Source organism: Pteronotus mesoamericanus, unplaced genomic scaffold, assembly GCF_021234165.1.
Source record: "Pteronotus mesoamericanus isolate MK-2021 breed Mesoamerican mustached bat unplaced genomic scaffold, CSHL_Meso_final contig_164, whole genome shotgun sequence".
Classification (NCBI taxonomy): Eukaryota; Metazoa; Chordata; class Mammalia; order Chiroptera; family Mormoopidae; genus Pteronotus; species Pteronotus mesoamericanus.
The window spans coordinates 12,589,189-12,605,915 of record NW_026555065.1 but is presented as its reverse complement, the minus strand read 5'-3'; the positions used below and the strand labels follow the sequence as shown (position 1 = coordinate 12,605,915).

General features: G+C 36.0%; 1 protein-coding gene across 2 annotated transcripts in view; it reads left to right on the top strand.

Moving 5' to 3' along the window:
• The window catches only part of UNC13C (unc-13 homolog C), a 502,857-nt gene extending 486,321 nt beyond the window's left edge, over nucleotides 1-16,536 (top strand). For both annotated transcript variants that reach the window (XM_054565404.1, XM_054565405.1), the window contains 3 exons: nucleotides 10,298-10,390; nucleotides 11,895-12,054; nucleotides 14,762-16,536. In XM_054565404.1, coding sequence (XP_054421379.1) covers nucleotides 10,298-10,390; nucleotides 11,895-12,054; nucleotides 14,762-15,047 — 539 coding nt within the window. In that variant the 3' untranslated portion in view covers nucleotides 15,048-16,536. The remainder of the gene's footprint in view (nucleotides 1-10,297; nucleotides 10,391-11,894; nucleotides 12,055-14,761) is intronic.
• Nucleotides 16,537-16,727: the final 191 nt, after the last annotated feature.

Below are 16,727 nucleotides of genomic sequence, written 5' to 3'. Positions count from 1 at the left end.
GGCACAACACTCCAACCAGCCGAGCCACCTGGTCAGGGATGGCTTGCAAAGTTTCTGCTGAGAAATTTGTTGTAGGCTTATAAAAATTTCCTTGTATGTAACAAGTTGTTTGTCTCTTGCTGCTTTTAAGATTCTCTTTATCTTAAACTTTAAAATTTTTAATTATAATGGGTCTTGGTGTAGGTCACCTTGTTTCATCTTGTTTGGACTTCTCTGAGCTTGCTGGGTCTGGATGTCTCTTTCCTTCTCCAGATTAAAGTTTTCAGCCATTATTTTTTTCAAATAAATCTTCTGCCCCTTTTTCTCTCTCTTCTCCTCTCGAACCCCTATAATGCAAATGTTATTTCACTTGATGTTAAGCCATAGGTCCCTTAAATGACTGTTTAAATTTTATTTTTCTGCTCTGCTTGACTGACTTTGTCTTGCCTGCTAGATAATTAGTTCTTTCTTTTGCTTTAGTCTGCTGTTAAACTCCTGTAGTGTATTTTTTTAGTTCAGCTATTGTATTTACCTCTGTGACTATATTATATATATCTGGCACCTTGAAAAAAATCACTGTGGCTTTCACAGTCAGTACTTCCAGGGAATTTCACCTTGGTAACCATAGATTAGCTTTTCCTCTTCTTCAAATTGATATATATATACACAATTGCACAGTATGTATTATTTGTTTTTAATTTTTAAAATTCCCATATCTCTTCCTCCCCATACTTTGGCAACCATCAGCATTTTCTCTATGTCTGTGAGTCTGTTTCTACTTTGTTTTGTTTATTCATTTATTTAGATTTTTTAGATTCTACATGTAAGTAAGATCATACATACAAGCATAATATATTCTAGGCCCATCTATGTTGTGACAACTGGCAGGATTTCTTTCTTCTGTATTGCTGAGTAATATTCCATTGTATGTAACATGATTTTTAAGGCCATTATTTCCTTATTAATTTTCTATCTGGATAATCTATCCATTGATGTTAATGAGGTATTAAAATCCCCTACTATTACTGTATTACTGTGGATTTCTCTCTTATGTCCATTAATAACTGCTTTATCTTTTTAGGTGCTTCTGTGTTGTGTGGGTAGACATGATTGTTATATTCTCTTCTTGGTTGACTCTATTATTATTTAATATGCCTTTTTGTCTTCTTTTTACATTTTTGTTTTAAAGTCTATTTTGTCTTATATAAGTATTGCTACACCAGCTTTCTTTTTATTCCTGTTTGCATGGAATTTCTTTTTCCATTCTTTCACTTTCAGCCTATTACATGTCTTTTCATTTGAAATGATTCTCTTGTAAGCAACATATAGGTGGGACATGTTTTTTAATCCATTCAGCCACTCTCTGTCTGTTTATTGGAGCATTTAAGCCATTTACATTTAAAGTAATTATTGATAAATATGTACTTATTGTCATGTCATTATTTTTTAGGTTGTTTTTATAGTTGCTCCCAGTTCCTTTCTCTTTGTCCTTTATATACCATTTGTAGGTTTTTGAGGTTTATGTATATTCTTTATGTATAGCAGTCCATTTTAAGCTGATATACATGTAAGCTCCAATCTATTCCATAAGAATTACAATTTTATTCTCCCCTCCAGTCTTTGTGTTATAGATGTCAAATTTTAGATATTTTTGTGTTGTGTTCCTCCTAACTATTATAGTTTGAGTTGAGTTTGATCATTTTTTTTAAAACTTTATAGGTTTTTTGATGTCTGATTTGCTGTATTTACTTAATAGTTGGCTTTACCCTTGAAATTTTTCCCATTTATGATGCTTTCTTATTTCTGGTAATGGCTTTTTCATTTCTACTTAAAGAAGACCATTTTACATTTCTTATAAAGCTTAATGGCAATGAACTCCTGTAGTTTTTGCCTGTCTGGGGAACTCTCTATCTCCTTCAATTCTGAATGAGAAACTCTCTGGTGAATTATTTTAGATTATACATTCCTTTTTTTTAACACTTTTAAAGATGCCCTGCCACTTGTTTCAGACCTGTAAAGTTTTTGATGAGAAATCAGCCAATAGCATTAAAGGGCTTCTTTTGTATGTAATTTGCTTTTCTCTTGCTTCCTTGAAGACTGTCTCTTTATCTTTACCTTTAACTTTTGCCATTCTGAGTACAAAAAGTCTTGGTGTGGGTCTCTTTGGGGTTACTTGTTTGGAGCTCTCTTGTTTCCTGGTCCTGGATGTCTGTTTCCTTTCCCAGGTTAGGAAAGTTTTCTGCCATTATTTCATTAAACAAAATTGTTGTTCCTTTCTCTCTGTCTTGTAGTTTTGATAGCCTTATAATACAAATGTTTGAGTACTTGATCTAATACCAGAGGTCCCTTAACTATTCCTCCTTTTCTTTTTTATTCTTTTTTTACTTTTGCTGCTCTAAAATTTGATTTCTACTAGTCTGTCTTCCAAGTTTAATCTGTTCGTCTGTGTTAGTTGATCTACTTTCAATTCCTTCTAATGTGTTTTTCACTTAAGTTATTGTATTCTTCAGATCTGCTTGTTTCTTTCTTACACTTTCTCTTTATTGAAGTTCTCCCTAAGTTTCTGTATTCTGTTCTCAAGTTTCTTGAGTATTGTTATAACCAATTCTTTGAATTCTCTATTAGGCAAATTACTTATTTCCAATTCCTTAGTTGTTGTTTTTTTTTTCCTCTGAAGATTTTTCTTCCTTTACTTGAGAGATAGTATTCTGTCTTTTCATTTGGTTCGAATTTTTATGTTTATTTTTATTAGTTAGACAAATAGCTCTCTGTTCCAGTCTTGGAAAAGTGCCTTATATGTAAGTAAGCTCTGTGTAGTCTATGCATGCAAGGTGGTTAGGCAGACCCAGTAGGAGCCACATGGGTACTCAAGGAACCTGGGGAACTGGCTTACCAAGCCATAGAAGCAACAAATGGACAGGCCAAGTGTGTGTAGTAATGAATGCCCTGTTAATCCTGCCTGCTCCCTTTGCTCAGATCAAAATTGGCTCAGGCATTGTGTCCAGGAACATGCCGCAGTAACCCTGCAGGTAGGTAGGCTGGATAGAGCCCCCACCCAGTCAACGGAGGTGGAGGAAGATGTAAACAATGGTGCTCACCTCCCCCTGGAACCCCAAAGAATTCCCACAGTCCCTGGAGAACTCCTTGGAGTGGGGTGCTTGCTAGAAATGGCTCCTGCCAGCACCTACATCCGTAGAAAGTCTCAAAAGATTTCTGCCCTTCTGGAAGAAGCTTTAAGGTTAGAAAATAAATCTTTTTCACATATTATCTAGGCTCGTTTCAAACTGTTGCTTTTGTGCTGAGTCCTAGGTGAGTCTGCGTGTGAGCCTTTGAAGAGCAGAATCTCTGTTTTCTACAATCCTGTGGTTCTCCTGGATGTAAGCTCTGTTGGCATGTTGGTTTTCAGGGTTAAGCATTTGGGGGGCTTGTCTTTCTGGTACAAGTCTGAAAGGTTGGGGTGCCTGATGTGGGGGACAACTTGCTCCTCAGGAAGTAGGAAGTTCTGTTTTTTTGTTTGTTTTTCTGTTTGGTGGTTTTAGGAGTTTTCTGGACCTTCTCCATTGTGGGTGCTGTGCCAGGGGTGGTGTTTCTGGTGAGAATGTGTCTCTGCCTCTCCTAACCATCTTTCTGTGACCCTTTTATCCTCTGTTGTATCTGAACTGAACCAATGAACAGTGACAGTCACCAATAGACTTGGAAAGAAGTGATGTGATTAGTGACTGATGATACATATCTGTCATCTACATAGTGATTTGTGGGTTAAATACTAGCAGCAAAGTTTTTATTTTATGTGATGATAGACATTTAATGTACCATTAATAACTGAAATTTGAACGTCTGTTCGAGAGGCATTGTTGAACTAAACTGTGGGAACTAGAATCCTGGCCTAACAGCATCATGCAAAATGAGGACTGCCTGCATATTTAATCAATAAATAAATACAAATTGGTCATTTAATACATACTACAACAATATTACAAGTTTACTATATGAATTAGTGATAAGAAGTATGGATTAGTAAGAGAGGTTTCCTGCCATTACGGAATATAGTTAAGAAGAAAAAAATCTGCATAATTAACTGTAAAATAAGGCATAACATGGTGCTAGGGAGTGGTATAAACTCCAGGCCATGAAAGCACAAACCTGGCATTCTAGAGTGATAATTATGAATACCATGACTATTAAGCAATCAGTGCAATAATGATAAATCCTTTAAAACTAGTTGTTTCTACTCTATTACTTTCATGATTCCATGTTTTTAGTGTATGCCACATTAAGCAGTCAGTTCTCGAGACTATGTTTGGCTTGATTGGGCAGTGAATTTCACATTTTGTGTTAGAAAAGGAAATGTCCTTTTCAGAGTCTAGTAAATGTTTCCACCCCGGAGGTTTCACAGAAGTGTTCAGATACTGCTGAGCACATCAGTGCAGTTTTTAATGGGTTTTTTTTTCCTCCCAATGCAACTGTCCATCTCTCTGTAGAAAACATGCACACAGGATGTACAAGGGGAAGACTACAAAAAAGCAATTTTTGAAAGGGGAAGTTACATCTGTAAATTTAAAGGGACCTTTTAAAAGGTTTAGGCACATTCCTTTAGCAGTTAGTTGTTTAAAACAATATAACTAAGGATGCCAACCAGAAATTCACATATTTTCCTAATTAGAATTTCACACTTTCTACCATAGAAATCTCTCAAATTCTGTAATAACACAGCTAAAGCCTTTACGTTACCTTAGTGATTACAAATACAGCTGAAGAAAAGACAACTGGTGAGTGTTTTGATGGAAGGCTTTTTGTGGGATCCCTGTTTGGGTGCCAGGTGAGTGGGGTATGCCATCCCACAGAGTCCCCCGGCCCCCACAGATGAGGAAATATGTCGTTCCAGACACTCTTGGCCTGCCAGGAAAAGCGGGTGGCAATTCCCCTCAGTGGAGAATGCCCCAAGCCCTTCTTTTGAAGTGGCTTTTGCTAAGAACGATATGCGATATGCTCAGGGATACACAGCTAGCATGCAAAGCTTATCAATCAATGCCAAAAGGCTATGTTTACAGAAAACAAATAGAGATCATAGATAACAATTGAAGGAACACAGAGATTTGCCTCAGGTCAGGGTTTGGTAGACAGGTGGCACCCATTCAGCCCTGGAACCTGGGAAACTGATCTTGTCCTATGCTGTGATCCCAAACATCAGTACTCATTAACTTGAGGGCATTCTTAGCAAAGTAAGTTTCATAGGATTTAAAGCATTCCTTTTCCAGGCCTAATTGCCCCCGGGGAACTGCCTGATCCATATCAGGGCTGTATCTGTCTCTAGTATTGTTTCAAGTCAGAGTCAGGCTGGTGGAATAGAGCAGCCAAGAGATAAGGAGACTTCTTGCAGATAGAATGAGGAGTCTGGCCATGACAAAGCCAAGGGGTGAGGGTATTTTGCCTCTTTTCCATGTCCCCCAAGTCCTTGCCTCATGGCCTCTATGCAACTAAGCCTGTCTTAGGTTGCCCCTGCCATCTAGGGCTCTTACCCATCATTGACTAACGGGCCATCCTTTTGGGCCAAGCAGGGTGATGTGAGGGAGGCAGAGGCTGCACCCCTGCCAGGGGGACAGGTTTTGTCTCCTTAGTGGCCTGTTTTCCCAGGGCTTCCTTGCTCAGCTCCAGCCTTGGGGTCCGCTTGCCTGTTGGCTAGGCTACAGTCCCTGGACCCAGGTGGGATGGTTCCCGACATCTTTTCTCATTTAAAAATATATAAAGAATCAGCCTGAACATCATTTTTTGATGTTTACACTAGCAGAAACCAACTATTGCTACATTGGTTCTTGTAGTAATGCATTCAGTCCACCAATAAGACTTTAAACTACACACCCAGGTACTAAGCGGACTCTGAAACTTAGTGTAATACCAGAAACAATTACACAACCTGGATGCATTTTCAGGGATGCTGAGAGGCCTTTTCTCATAAACTGTGATTTTAGAAATAATGAAACAAGAAAACAAGAGGCATTTATTTATCAAGAAAAGTCATTTTACCAGATTCTTGGTTAATGAAATTTTTTAATAGAAAGGATCAGTTTTTCCTATTCAATTGTTGATAGCTCTAAAAATCTGCCATCACTATTGTACTAGACTCAGAAAGTCTTGGGGAATAAAGTAGGAATCTTGAATTTTTTAGGAAAAACTCCGGTCACTCCAGAGTTTTCTCCCCACAGTCTTTGCTCTAGATAACCATGACATCCATGGATTTTTAAATACTTTTTATATGTGGGCATTACTCATGAATGCTCAAGGGGTTTAATAACTTTGAAACATTCTGTTATTAATAACTGAATTACTATAATAAACTTGGATCCATTTGTTAGACGGCTATTATATATACCTTATAACAGCTGTGATATAAGAAGGCACAAAATATTCTACATTTTTTAAATGTATCTCTTTTTATTCTCACCACAATGCTGCCAGGTAGGTCCTATAAAAATAAGGAAAAGAAAGTTCATAGAGTTTTAATTATCTTTTAATATGTGACTGAGACCATATTCACAATCAGAGCAATCTAGGTCATTGCCAGGGTTTTTGTACTATATTATATAGTATTGAGGAAACCAAGAAAAGAATTGCAGACTATTTTCTAGAACTTTGTAAAATGAAAGGTATTTGGACAGGGCTTCATAGGCTAGTGGACAAAGAGTTTTCCAAACATATGATTTGTCTTGATGTAAACATGAAATAAATTTTGAGAATCAAGCTAAAGATAACAGCATAGACCAGCAGTGCAAGTGAAATAAAAGGTAATCAGAAGCATCCTAGTGAAAGGATGGATTTTAGGACTTGATTCATGGTATAATTAGATGCAAATATTAGGCTTTACAGAACAGAATGGAGGATGAGAGTGATCCATATTTTACACAAATGAAAGGATTTTTTAAAAATAAATCTGACTATTCTGCTCATGGCCTAAAACTTAGGAGACTTTTCAGCAGCTCTAGGATAATGTCTAGAGATTTTTAAATGGTATTCAAAGTACCATCATTTTCTTTAAGGTTTCCTCTTTGCTACTGCCTCATCTATACACCATGTACACTGAATAACTTGCAGTTTCAGGATACACTATTCTGTTTTATGCATCCACACGTGTACCCAGGCTATTTCTTCTGCATCATTTGTTTAAAACATGAATTCTAACTCAATTCTCAAGAGCCTCCTTAAGCGTTTTCTCCCTTCTGAAACCTAAAATGATAAAATAGTGAGTGTCTGTCTATATTTTAAACTCTGCCCCTCCCCTCAAAAAGCTGTCTGATTGTTTCACAAAACCTCTAAGTATTGGGAAAATTCTAGAAGCATTTCCATTCAAGTTATGAGCAAATAAAAGATGTCAACTTCATAAACCAAGGTCCCAGCAAAAACCAAATGGCAACACTTAAGATTATTTCATAAAGATTTAATAAAGAAACATATTCAAAGGTATAGGGAGGATATAAAAAAGGACAGAAGGAATAGTAAACAACCTCCTTTAAACAACAATAACAAGGGTAAGGAAAAGCGAGTAGGACCAGGGAAGAGGCTGTCACCTAGCAAGGAACCCACTTCCTACTGCACAGATACCTCCCTTACTGATAACACAGTTGCAGTCCATGCCATATTAGTAGCTGGCACTATTAGAAAGTTATTCCAGTTTCTAAAACTTCATCCTGTTCATGTTAAATCTGTAATCACTTACTGGATTTACAGGTCCCTTCTCTCTCCGCATGCAGGCAAAAATGGTGAGTCTAAACAGTAGGAGGAGGAAGCCCGAACTTCTCTCACATGAACTTTTCCTACTTCTTCTTGTGGTAGCTTCCCTGGTGTTTAAAAGGAAGAAAAGAGAGGAAAAAGACAAATGACTCTTTCTTTAAATGTCAGTGGTGACTATTAGTGGCATTATTTATTTAAGGGTCATTGAGTGCTGTTAGGGTTTTCCAGTTCATTGTCTTTGGGGAAGTAGAAGCTTGTAAAGCTGATGGTCTGTGACTCAATGTTCCAAATAGCAGCTTGGAACATTGATGGACTCTTCCAAGGCCCAGGACTTGGCCACTTATTCCTGCTGTACTTCCACTGGTACTGGCATGCTACATGTCTCCGAGGTGCCTGCCTCTCTGCCCCATCTGTGACAACCTCTGACAAGACCATAGTCCATTATCACACTTCCTTCTCTGGTCCCCAACTCTGGCACTTCAAGCCCATTCGGAAACCATCTTCCATACTTCTTAGTAGTCATAAATTCAAGGAGGCGGTCGCAGCATACTCTGTGACTACTTGTCCCCCACTTTGCCATGTTCAGGTCTTATTGTCTGCCAAGTAAATGACGAATTCAAAAATGAAATGTTCATTTTGCTGTCACTTTCAGAGCTTAGCAGTATTTCTTTTTGAGTTTTCTTTTCTTCACCTCAGGAAAAGGCAACATTTCCCCTCTTCCTTTCCCCAGGAGCAAAGAATAGCACCTTTATTAATGCCCAAAATGATCACTTTCTAGCTTTCAATCACTTTCTTATCATGTGGCCAGGGTAGAGGGAGAGGGGTCTTTGTGATGACCTGGCTTTTCTCAGCAGGTCCTCCTCAAAGGTTCAGGCCCAAATCCAGTGATTCTACAAGGTTAGGAATCAAAAATTTCTTAGAACCTTCTGTTTTCAGATTTTGTCATTAGCCATTTATTTTAGAAAAGTACGATTCTTATTAATCTCATATATTGCATGTAAAAATATAAATTGTTAAAATCCCTTTGGGGCAAAATTAAAATTCCAAATTGACAAATTTTGCTTCTAGAAATTATACTATAGATAAACTTATAAATATAAAACTAGTTATTCATTATAGTTTACAATAGCAAAGGATTGGAAACAACTGAAATATGGTTACATTACAGTATAGTAATAGAATGGAATAAAGGCCAAACATTATTTTAAATGTTTTAAATATTTTACTGTTTTAATTGTAAACAGCTCAGTAATTTATTTTTAAGCAAATACTCATTGAATATTTACTTTGTAATTACTACTGCGTAATTCCAGGCTATGTTAAAGAATGAGTGATATCTTTATATATACTTAAATGGAATGATCTTCATAATATATTTTTAGATAAAAAGACTAGGTTAAGGTAAGGGATCGTTAGAGTATGTTCTTCTGACTGTGGAAAAAAATGTATATGGTAATAGATTGTGTGTGTGTGTATACACACACATTTATATTTATATATAAATATACACTAAGAGGTTGGTGTTATATCCTTACTTTACAAATGAGAAAATGGAGACATGAGAACAGCAAATGCTTATCACAGAACCAGCACTGGCATAACTATGATTTGTTTAGGGGAGTTTTGTTTGTTTGTTTTCACCTTGAAAGGTGTTTTTGTAATATTTTATTATTTATGCTATTACCATTGTCCCAATTTTTCCCCTTTGCCCGCCCTCCCAGCCCACCCCCAGTCCGTCCGGCAGTCCCCACACTGTTGCCATGTCCATGGGTCATGCATATACGTTCTTTGACTAATCCCTTCACCTTCTTCCAACCAGTCCCTCCTCCCACCTTACAGCTATCAGTCTGTTCCATGTTTCTATGACTCTGATCCTAGTTTTTGCTTGTTAGTTTATTTTGTTATTAGATTCCACTTATAAGTGAGATCATATGGTACTTGTCTTTCACCAAGTGGCTTATAGCATAACTATGATTTCAATTCAATTTCATCTGACTCCAAATCACAGGCACTTTCCAATACAACCTGCTCAACAAAACAAACTCTTATTAGGGTAGAAATGATTACTTTTTATGCCATCAGTAGACCTTATCAATATATCATGGAACTTATCACACCATATTGCAGCAATATGTTTATATTCTGGTCTCTCCTGGCCTACTGAGGGCTTCAAGGGGACAGATGCTCTAGAGAGCCATCTTTGTGTCCCCAGTGCTCTGAGATGGCATACAGTAGCAAAGCTCTTAACAAAGGAATGACAGACAATGATGTATCTTTGTACATAAACAATGAATAGAGCTTTATTTAGTGGCTAGAAAGGCACTTAATAAAAATCTTTCAACAATAAAAGTACAGTATCTGAGGGCCATATGAAATTTTAACTCAATAGACAAAATACGATTATATCCAACTCTCAAACCTGTACAGCAAATTTAATTTAGTGAACATTTATCAATATCTCTTATGTGCTATTAATGAAAAGAACCATTCATTTCCAGGAAGGGACACTTTAAAGCCCCTAATGCAGAGAATGTAGATGTCCATTATAAAGTAGCATGAGAGTTCAGGCCAGTAAACTTCTGCTTATTTTCAGGTCGTTCCTCCAAAGATTCAGTGGGTCAGATATCTGTTCACGTGGATATCACCACCACCCCAGGAACTGGAGAGCATAAAGTCACCGTAAAAGGTATATCTCAGGTCCAGATAGATCAGACAGCTCATTAGACTTCAATTTCTGCAAAAATAATATTAAAATATAATTTTTTTTCTTAGATCTGTTTTTAAATATGTATATTAACTGATTTTAGGACATGTTCAGTAATTTCTTCCTGAACCAGATTTTATTTTAAAACAAATAAATTGCACAGTTAGCCTCTATTATTTGAAATATCTAAATGGTTTAAATACATTGGTGATTACTTTTCAAAACTGTATATATTGACTATATTCTCTGTTGTTAATGCTATGATATATATTGAATATTAGTGCTATGGTTATCTCTATAACTTGTCAATCAAATTCTAGATGTTAAGTCAGCATATTCTTAATAGTCACATAATCTACCTACTTTTTTTTCTATGTGATGTCCAACAACTGTTTTGATGTTTGTATTTTTTTCAATGAGTGGTTTAATCTATTGGTCTTATATTGTAAAAATATCATCTCAGTGCAGGGATCATTTCAAAGGTAAAATTTTATGGTCAATATTTGCTCTACAGGACTATACTCTTCTTATAGTATAGATTTAGTCATTTTAAATAATATCCATTTTAATCAAAACCATGGCCTTGTAATATATTTTTAAATTGCATTGCAAACATACCTTTGTATTATAAAAATGACACTGCTACAGTCTATAATGCATTTTGTGCAATATAGGTAAGCATACAGATAAATGTGCATGTCTATGCCAGTATCCTAAAATATTTTTCCACTACATAGCAAATACCCAAAGTTCATGAAACTTTTGCCTTAGCAATTTTAGTTATAAGACAATTCCTTAAGGATAACTGCATTAAAGAATGAGCAAAGTATACATATGAAAACGCATTTAAGAATTATTTATCATGCCTGAAATTAGGAAACAGCTGTATTTAACATTAGGGGATTGGTTAAATATAGGATGAAATATCCATATGGTAGAATATTTGCAGTTGGAAAATATATAGTGAATTAGAAAGATTTCTATGATGATCTTTAAAAATGCAGCTACTTAGAAGACTGTGATATATTATGGTCCCATTCTATATATATAAAGTAATTAAATATTGAAATCACAAATTATTTCCTCTGACGAATTATAGACTTTAAATCTATTTTCTGTATATTTTCTAAGTATTTCATGATGAGCATAATCATAATTTTTATTATTAGAAACACTGTGTTTTTAATATACAAGAGGAATAGTAACTGTTAATAATGAACGTCATTTCAATTACAGCTGACTTTTTGCCACACCAATGCCACACAGCTAATAGCTGACAGCCCCATCATGTGTGCATTCCAGAAAGTAAATTGTTTTTCTTCAAGCATATATTCCTGTCATGGGGGGTTAGGACACTAGCAAATGCAAATTATGGCTTCATACATCATTTTTAAAATAAAAATTTATTCTGAATCTTGGAGAGAGGCAAAGATTCCACTCATTCATTTGCTAACACTTTGTATCCCTTTCCCTTTTTGGTTTTTAGTCATGGCTATTAATAACCTAAACTGGCAGACCACGGCAATGTTCCGCCCCTTTGTGGAGGTTTGTATGCTGGGACCCAACCTTGGAGATAAGAAGAGAAAACAAGGCACAAAGACAAAAAGCAACACCTGGTCACCCAAGTACAATGAAACATTTCATTTGTAAGTCATGGCCCAACTCATTTATTCAACCAGGCAATAGTCACTATGTAACTAAATTTACTGAGGAATTCAGGGAATGGCTATGGGCAAAAAAAACGTATAGGTTTAGGTGTCCTTGTCCATCACTGATCTTGGGCAGATGAAATAGGCTATGTTTTTAGTTCCTTCTATTCATTCAGTATCGTGTCAATGTCTACCCTGTATCAGGCAATATTATAAGCATTGAGGATACACAGGGTCCAGCACAAATAATGCCCATTTTGATTAGAAAATCTTTTGTTACAAAATCATAAGCATGTTATTCTGTAACATAACAATATCACACTCAAGCATACCATGTGACATTTTAGGTGAAATGTTCAAATTAAAACTACAAATTATTACACCCATATTATTACCCTACCAACCACAAGCAGGCAGTACTTCTGCTGGACCCTGTGTAATAGGATTTCTCTGCTTTCATGGAAGTTACTTTCTAGAAATGAGGAATATGTTATACACAAAATTCCAAACAAATGAAATGAAATGTATTATGATAGCATTATGCAAAGAATTAAAACAAGGCAATGTACTAGAGGGATTATTTGGCTACTTAGATTCGGTATTCATGGAAACCTCCCTGAGCATGTGACTTTGAAACAGGAACTTGAAAAAATAAAAAAAAATTATAACAATCATGCAGAAAAGGGTGTTGAGAGCATTTCAGACCAAGAAAAATCACTAATGCAAGGGGTCTTTAAGGTAAGAGCCTGCCTAGTATATTCAGGAAGCAGTACATAACGGGCAAGAGAGTAAGATGAACTGAATTTGAAGCGGCGATCAGGGTAAAGGAGATTAGGTTACATTCTCAGTCCAACAGAAAACCTTCAAGGATTTTCGGATAAGGAAATGAACAATCTGATTTATATCCTTAAATGACTGTTTGCTGTATAGAGAAATATTTATAGGGAAGCAGGACCACGAATGTAAAGGTAGTTAGGAGGCTATTGTGCTAGTGCAGGTAGGAGGTAACAGTGACTGACCAGATGGTAGTAGAGAAATGGAAGTAAGTGGTAGAAAGATTCTAAATATGTTTTGGAAGTAGATTCTATAGAACTTGCGGTAGACTGCAAGTAGAACATGAAATAAAGAGTATATAATTAGGTTCCCAAGGACATTCAATTTAGGGTATTTCAAGACAGATCTATTTACAAAGGAATTTACAAAGACGTGAGAGTAGAGGGACTACAAGAAATAGTGACGTAACCTGGGGACAGTAGTAGCCAGGCTGTTGCCCCTATGACACCTGAGGAAGGAGAGGACGAGCTATTATTAAGATTTGGGGAAGTGAAAACTTCATGTGCAATTGGCCACCTAAAAGGAGCAATGGCTTTCCATGGAGGAAAACAGCCTACCTGAGGCAGCCTCACAGGCAAGGAGCCAACAGATTCTGATCTTCTGGGAAGCCAGAATACAGAGAGACTCTACTGTAATCCTTACAGGCCAGTGTTCTACTACAAAGTGCAAAGAGGAAGATGGAGAGTAGTTTCAGTTGGGACAACAGAAGTTATCTAACACTGAATGAAATCAAGGATGCTCCCTAGGTTTGGGGGCAGTATCATTTAGGTAGGTAATGGTTTACTGAGGTGAGAGAGTGGGGACAAGAGATAAGGAGATCAAAGATTTTGTTTTAAATCTATTGATTTGGAAATGTGTATTGGAGACCCAAGAGGAAACACGAAATTCAATGATACTCATATAGATGTAATTAATTCCATAAAGCTAGATGAGCTGACCTAGGCACAGAGAGGGGGAGAAACAAGACCCAGCTCATGAAAGTTTGAGCCTGCAAAATGTTTGGTTAGAAAGTCACTTGGAAAAGGATGGAATGTGGAAGGTTGTTTTGCTGAGAAATAGGTGAGCATTTATCAGAAAGCCAAGAATATCTGAGGATGAATTTAAAGTAAAGGACAGGGGAGAATTAATCTCAGCATATCACCAATCGGTCTTCTGCATTATGCTCAATTGTGCACTGACAAGTTGTCTTGGGTTGTTATTAGCAGAGGCCATCCTCAGCCCCGCACTTGACAAGCCTAACTGTTACCACAAGAAAGAATTGGTATTGAAGTACCAGGTTCTGCTGGAACTAATTTACTCTGGAGATTCGTATCCAATTTAGTATCTTGTAAATAGTGCTTGATAGTCTGTGCAGTGTATTCCCTGGAGAAAAGGCTTCTGGCTATAACAACATATCCAGGAGCCTGAGGTAAAGAAAAGAGGTTATACGAACTGATGTTAAAACAGCACAGAAATTCTTCCCAGAAATACCTCTTCCCCTAGCCTAGCTCCCATGATCCCTAGCAACACCATCCTACCCCTGCATCAGGAGGGAGACCCTGCCTCCAATGACTAAGTACAATGTAATATTTTAATTCCACATTCTATTGCTAGGCTTAACATCAAGGCAATAAAGTACATTTAAATGGATTTCCTACTTCTACCTAGGGAAAGAAGGAGTTTTTAAGTTCGATTTCAAGTAATATCTATGTAAAGGCAATCTAAGTAAAGTTTTAAAAAAACACATGCATCAGAATTAAAATACGATATTCTATTTGTCAATATAATAGTCTGAGCAATTTATAACATTCTTAAGAGTATTTTTAGAACTGTGTTGATCCCTAGGTGAAATAAAATTTTTGCTCAAAATTCCTCATTTTAATCCACACAGCATTCTGGGTAATGAAAATCGCCCAGGAGCCTATGAACTTCATCTCTCAGTTAAGGATTACTGCTTTGCCCGAGAAGATCGAATTATCGGAATGACGGTAATTCAGCTACAGAACATAGCAGAAAAGGGAAGCTATGGGGCATGGTATCCCCTTTTGAAAAATGTTTCTGTGGATGAAACCGGTTTGACTATTCTCAGAATACTCTCTCAGAGGACCAACGATGATGTAGCTAAAGAATTTGTCAGACTTAAATCTGAAACAAGATCTGTTGAAGAGAGTGCTTGACAGGAATACCGAAGATACCATCTTCAAGAATTCATAAACTATAATTGTTTGACTACTGCATGCATGTGCAAATACATGGGAATGTTTATTTCACTATGTTTCAGTGATTGCCAGTACTCACATACAATGTCTACAAGTATGTGGAAAACATGCTGAACTTTTATGCCATTTATGGTCTTTGGGAAATAAATGTTCCATGAAGTGCCAAAATTATGATGTAAAGGTACATCCAGAAGATCTTTTAAAATGTTCACTTCATAAATAATTTCTCATCCATCAAGCATACTAAAAATCAGTCTTTTGAGTTTGTCTTTGTTAAATTAGTTTATATTGCCCATAGATCAGAAAGGATTCATTAAATTGTTTTATTTAGACTTACCTCATTGTAGACATCTTACAAATACCCTTTTCTAGCATAATTAGAAATGCAGTCACCACTAGAAAGCATTTGTAATTTTATAGTTGCAGATATATTGTGATGACTTTTGCATACAAATTAAAATAGAAAAGGTTGGAAATATTTTATGCTGACCAGTTTCCAACCTTTCTGAAATAACACTGTGAAGAAATGCTATTAAAGCAAACTTATACAAAGTAATGCTAAACAGAGTTTGTTAACAATGTTTGATATATTGACAAAACTTTGTTCTTTGAAACTGCCAAGGTCACATCACATTTGTTAAAAGGTAACTTGATGCATTTTCCACCCAGCATTATTATGTCTTGGCTTCATCAAACTTTCTTCTTTAGAAAGTCATGCAATGGAAGGATTTTTTAAATTACCTATGATAAGTAACTACCTATACTTTTAGTGTTTTCCCTCTGACAGTTATGACTAATTCCTTAATTAGTGCTATAATCAGTTAAATGCTTTTTCCTTTTAAAAATATTCAATGATTTGAACTGAATACAGCATTACTATATAATGCACTGGAGCAAAAAGTCATGTCTTTATGTATTTACTGAAAATTGTAAAACAAAGTCTGAAGAAATTGCTTACAATTTTGTAATTTATGTTATTTATAAGACCGAGATGCACTGATGAAATAGGAAATCAATGCAGTGTGGTACATAACCAAGTTGGACTTTGAATATGAAATAGTTTGTGAGTATTTGCATTTTCTGTCTTTTTATGGTTTGACTTTTTAGAGTCTAAGTACTTGGTTGTAGAACAGTTCTTTGAAACTTATCCTCATAACTGTTAGTGGACAACATATACGTGCAGAAACAAGAACTAGTTACAATGATTGTGTTTTGCAAACAAGCTGGTCTGATATGTTAAGAACAAAAATTAATACTATCATGATTCTCAGAACCATTCTACTACTGGGTGTTAAAACACAGACCAGTGAAATCCACTAATTCATGTTAAATTGTTAGGCAATTGCTTTGTTAATGAATTCTCCAAATGCATAGTAAAATGTGATCCTCTGGCATATGCATTTATAAATGGATGTATACTGAGCACATGCAACACTGTATTGTATTTTCTGCCTTCTCATTTAATTTATGCAACATCATTTCACTATTTAGGAATAAAAATTCCAAGTGTTTGTGTGTTTTTTGTTTTTTACTGGCTAGAACAATATTTTTTCCAGCAGTGGTATTCATGGAAACAGCTACATAGATTACAAGCAAATGACACTGAAAACAAGGAAGAGCTGATATATCTAACCATAT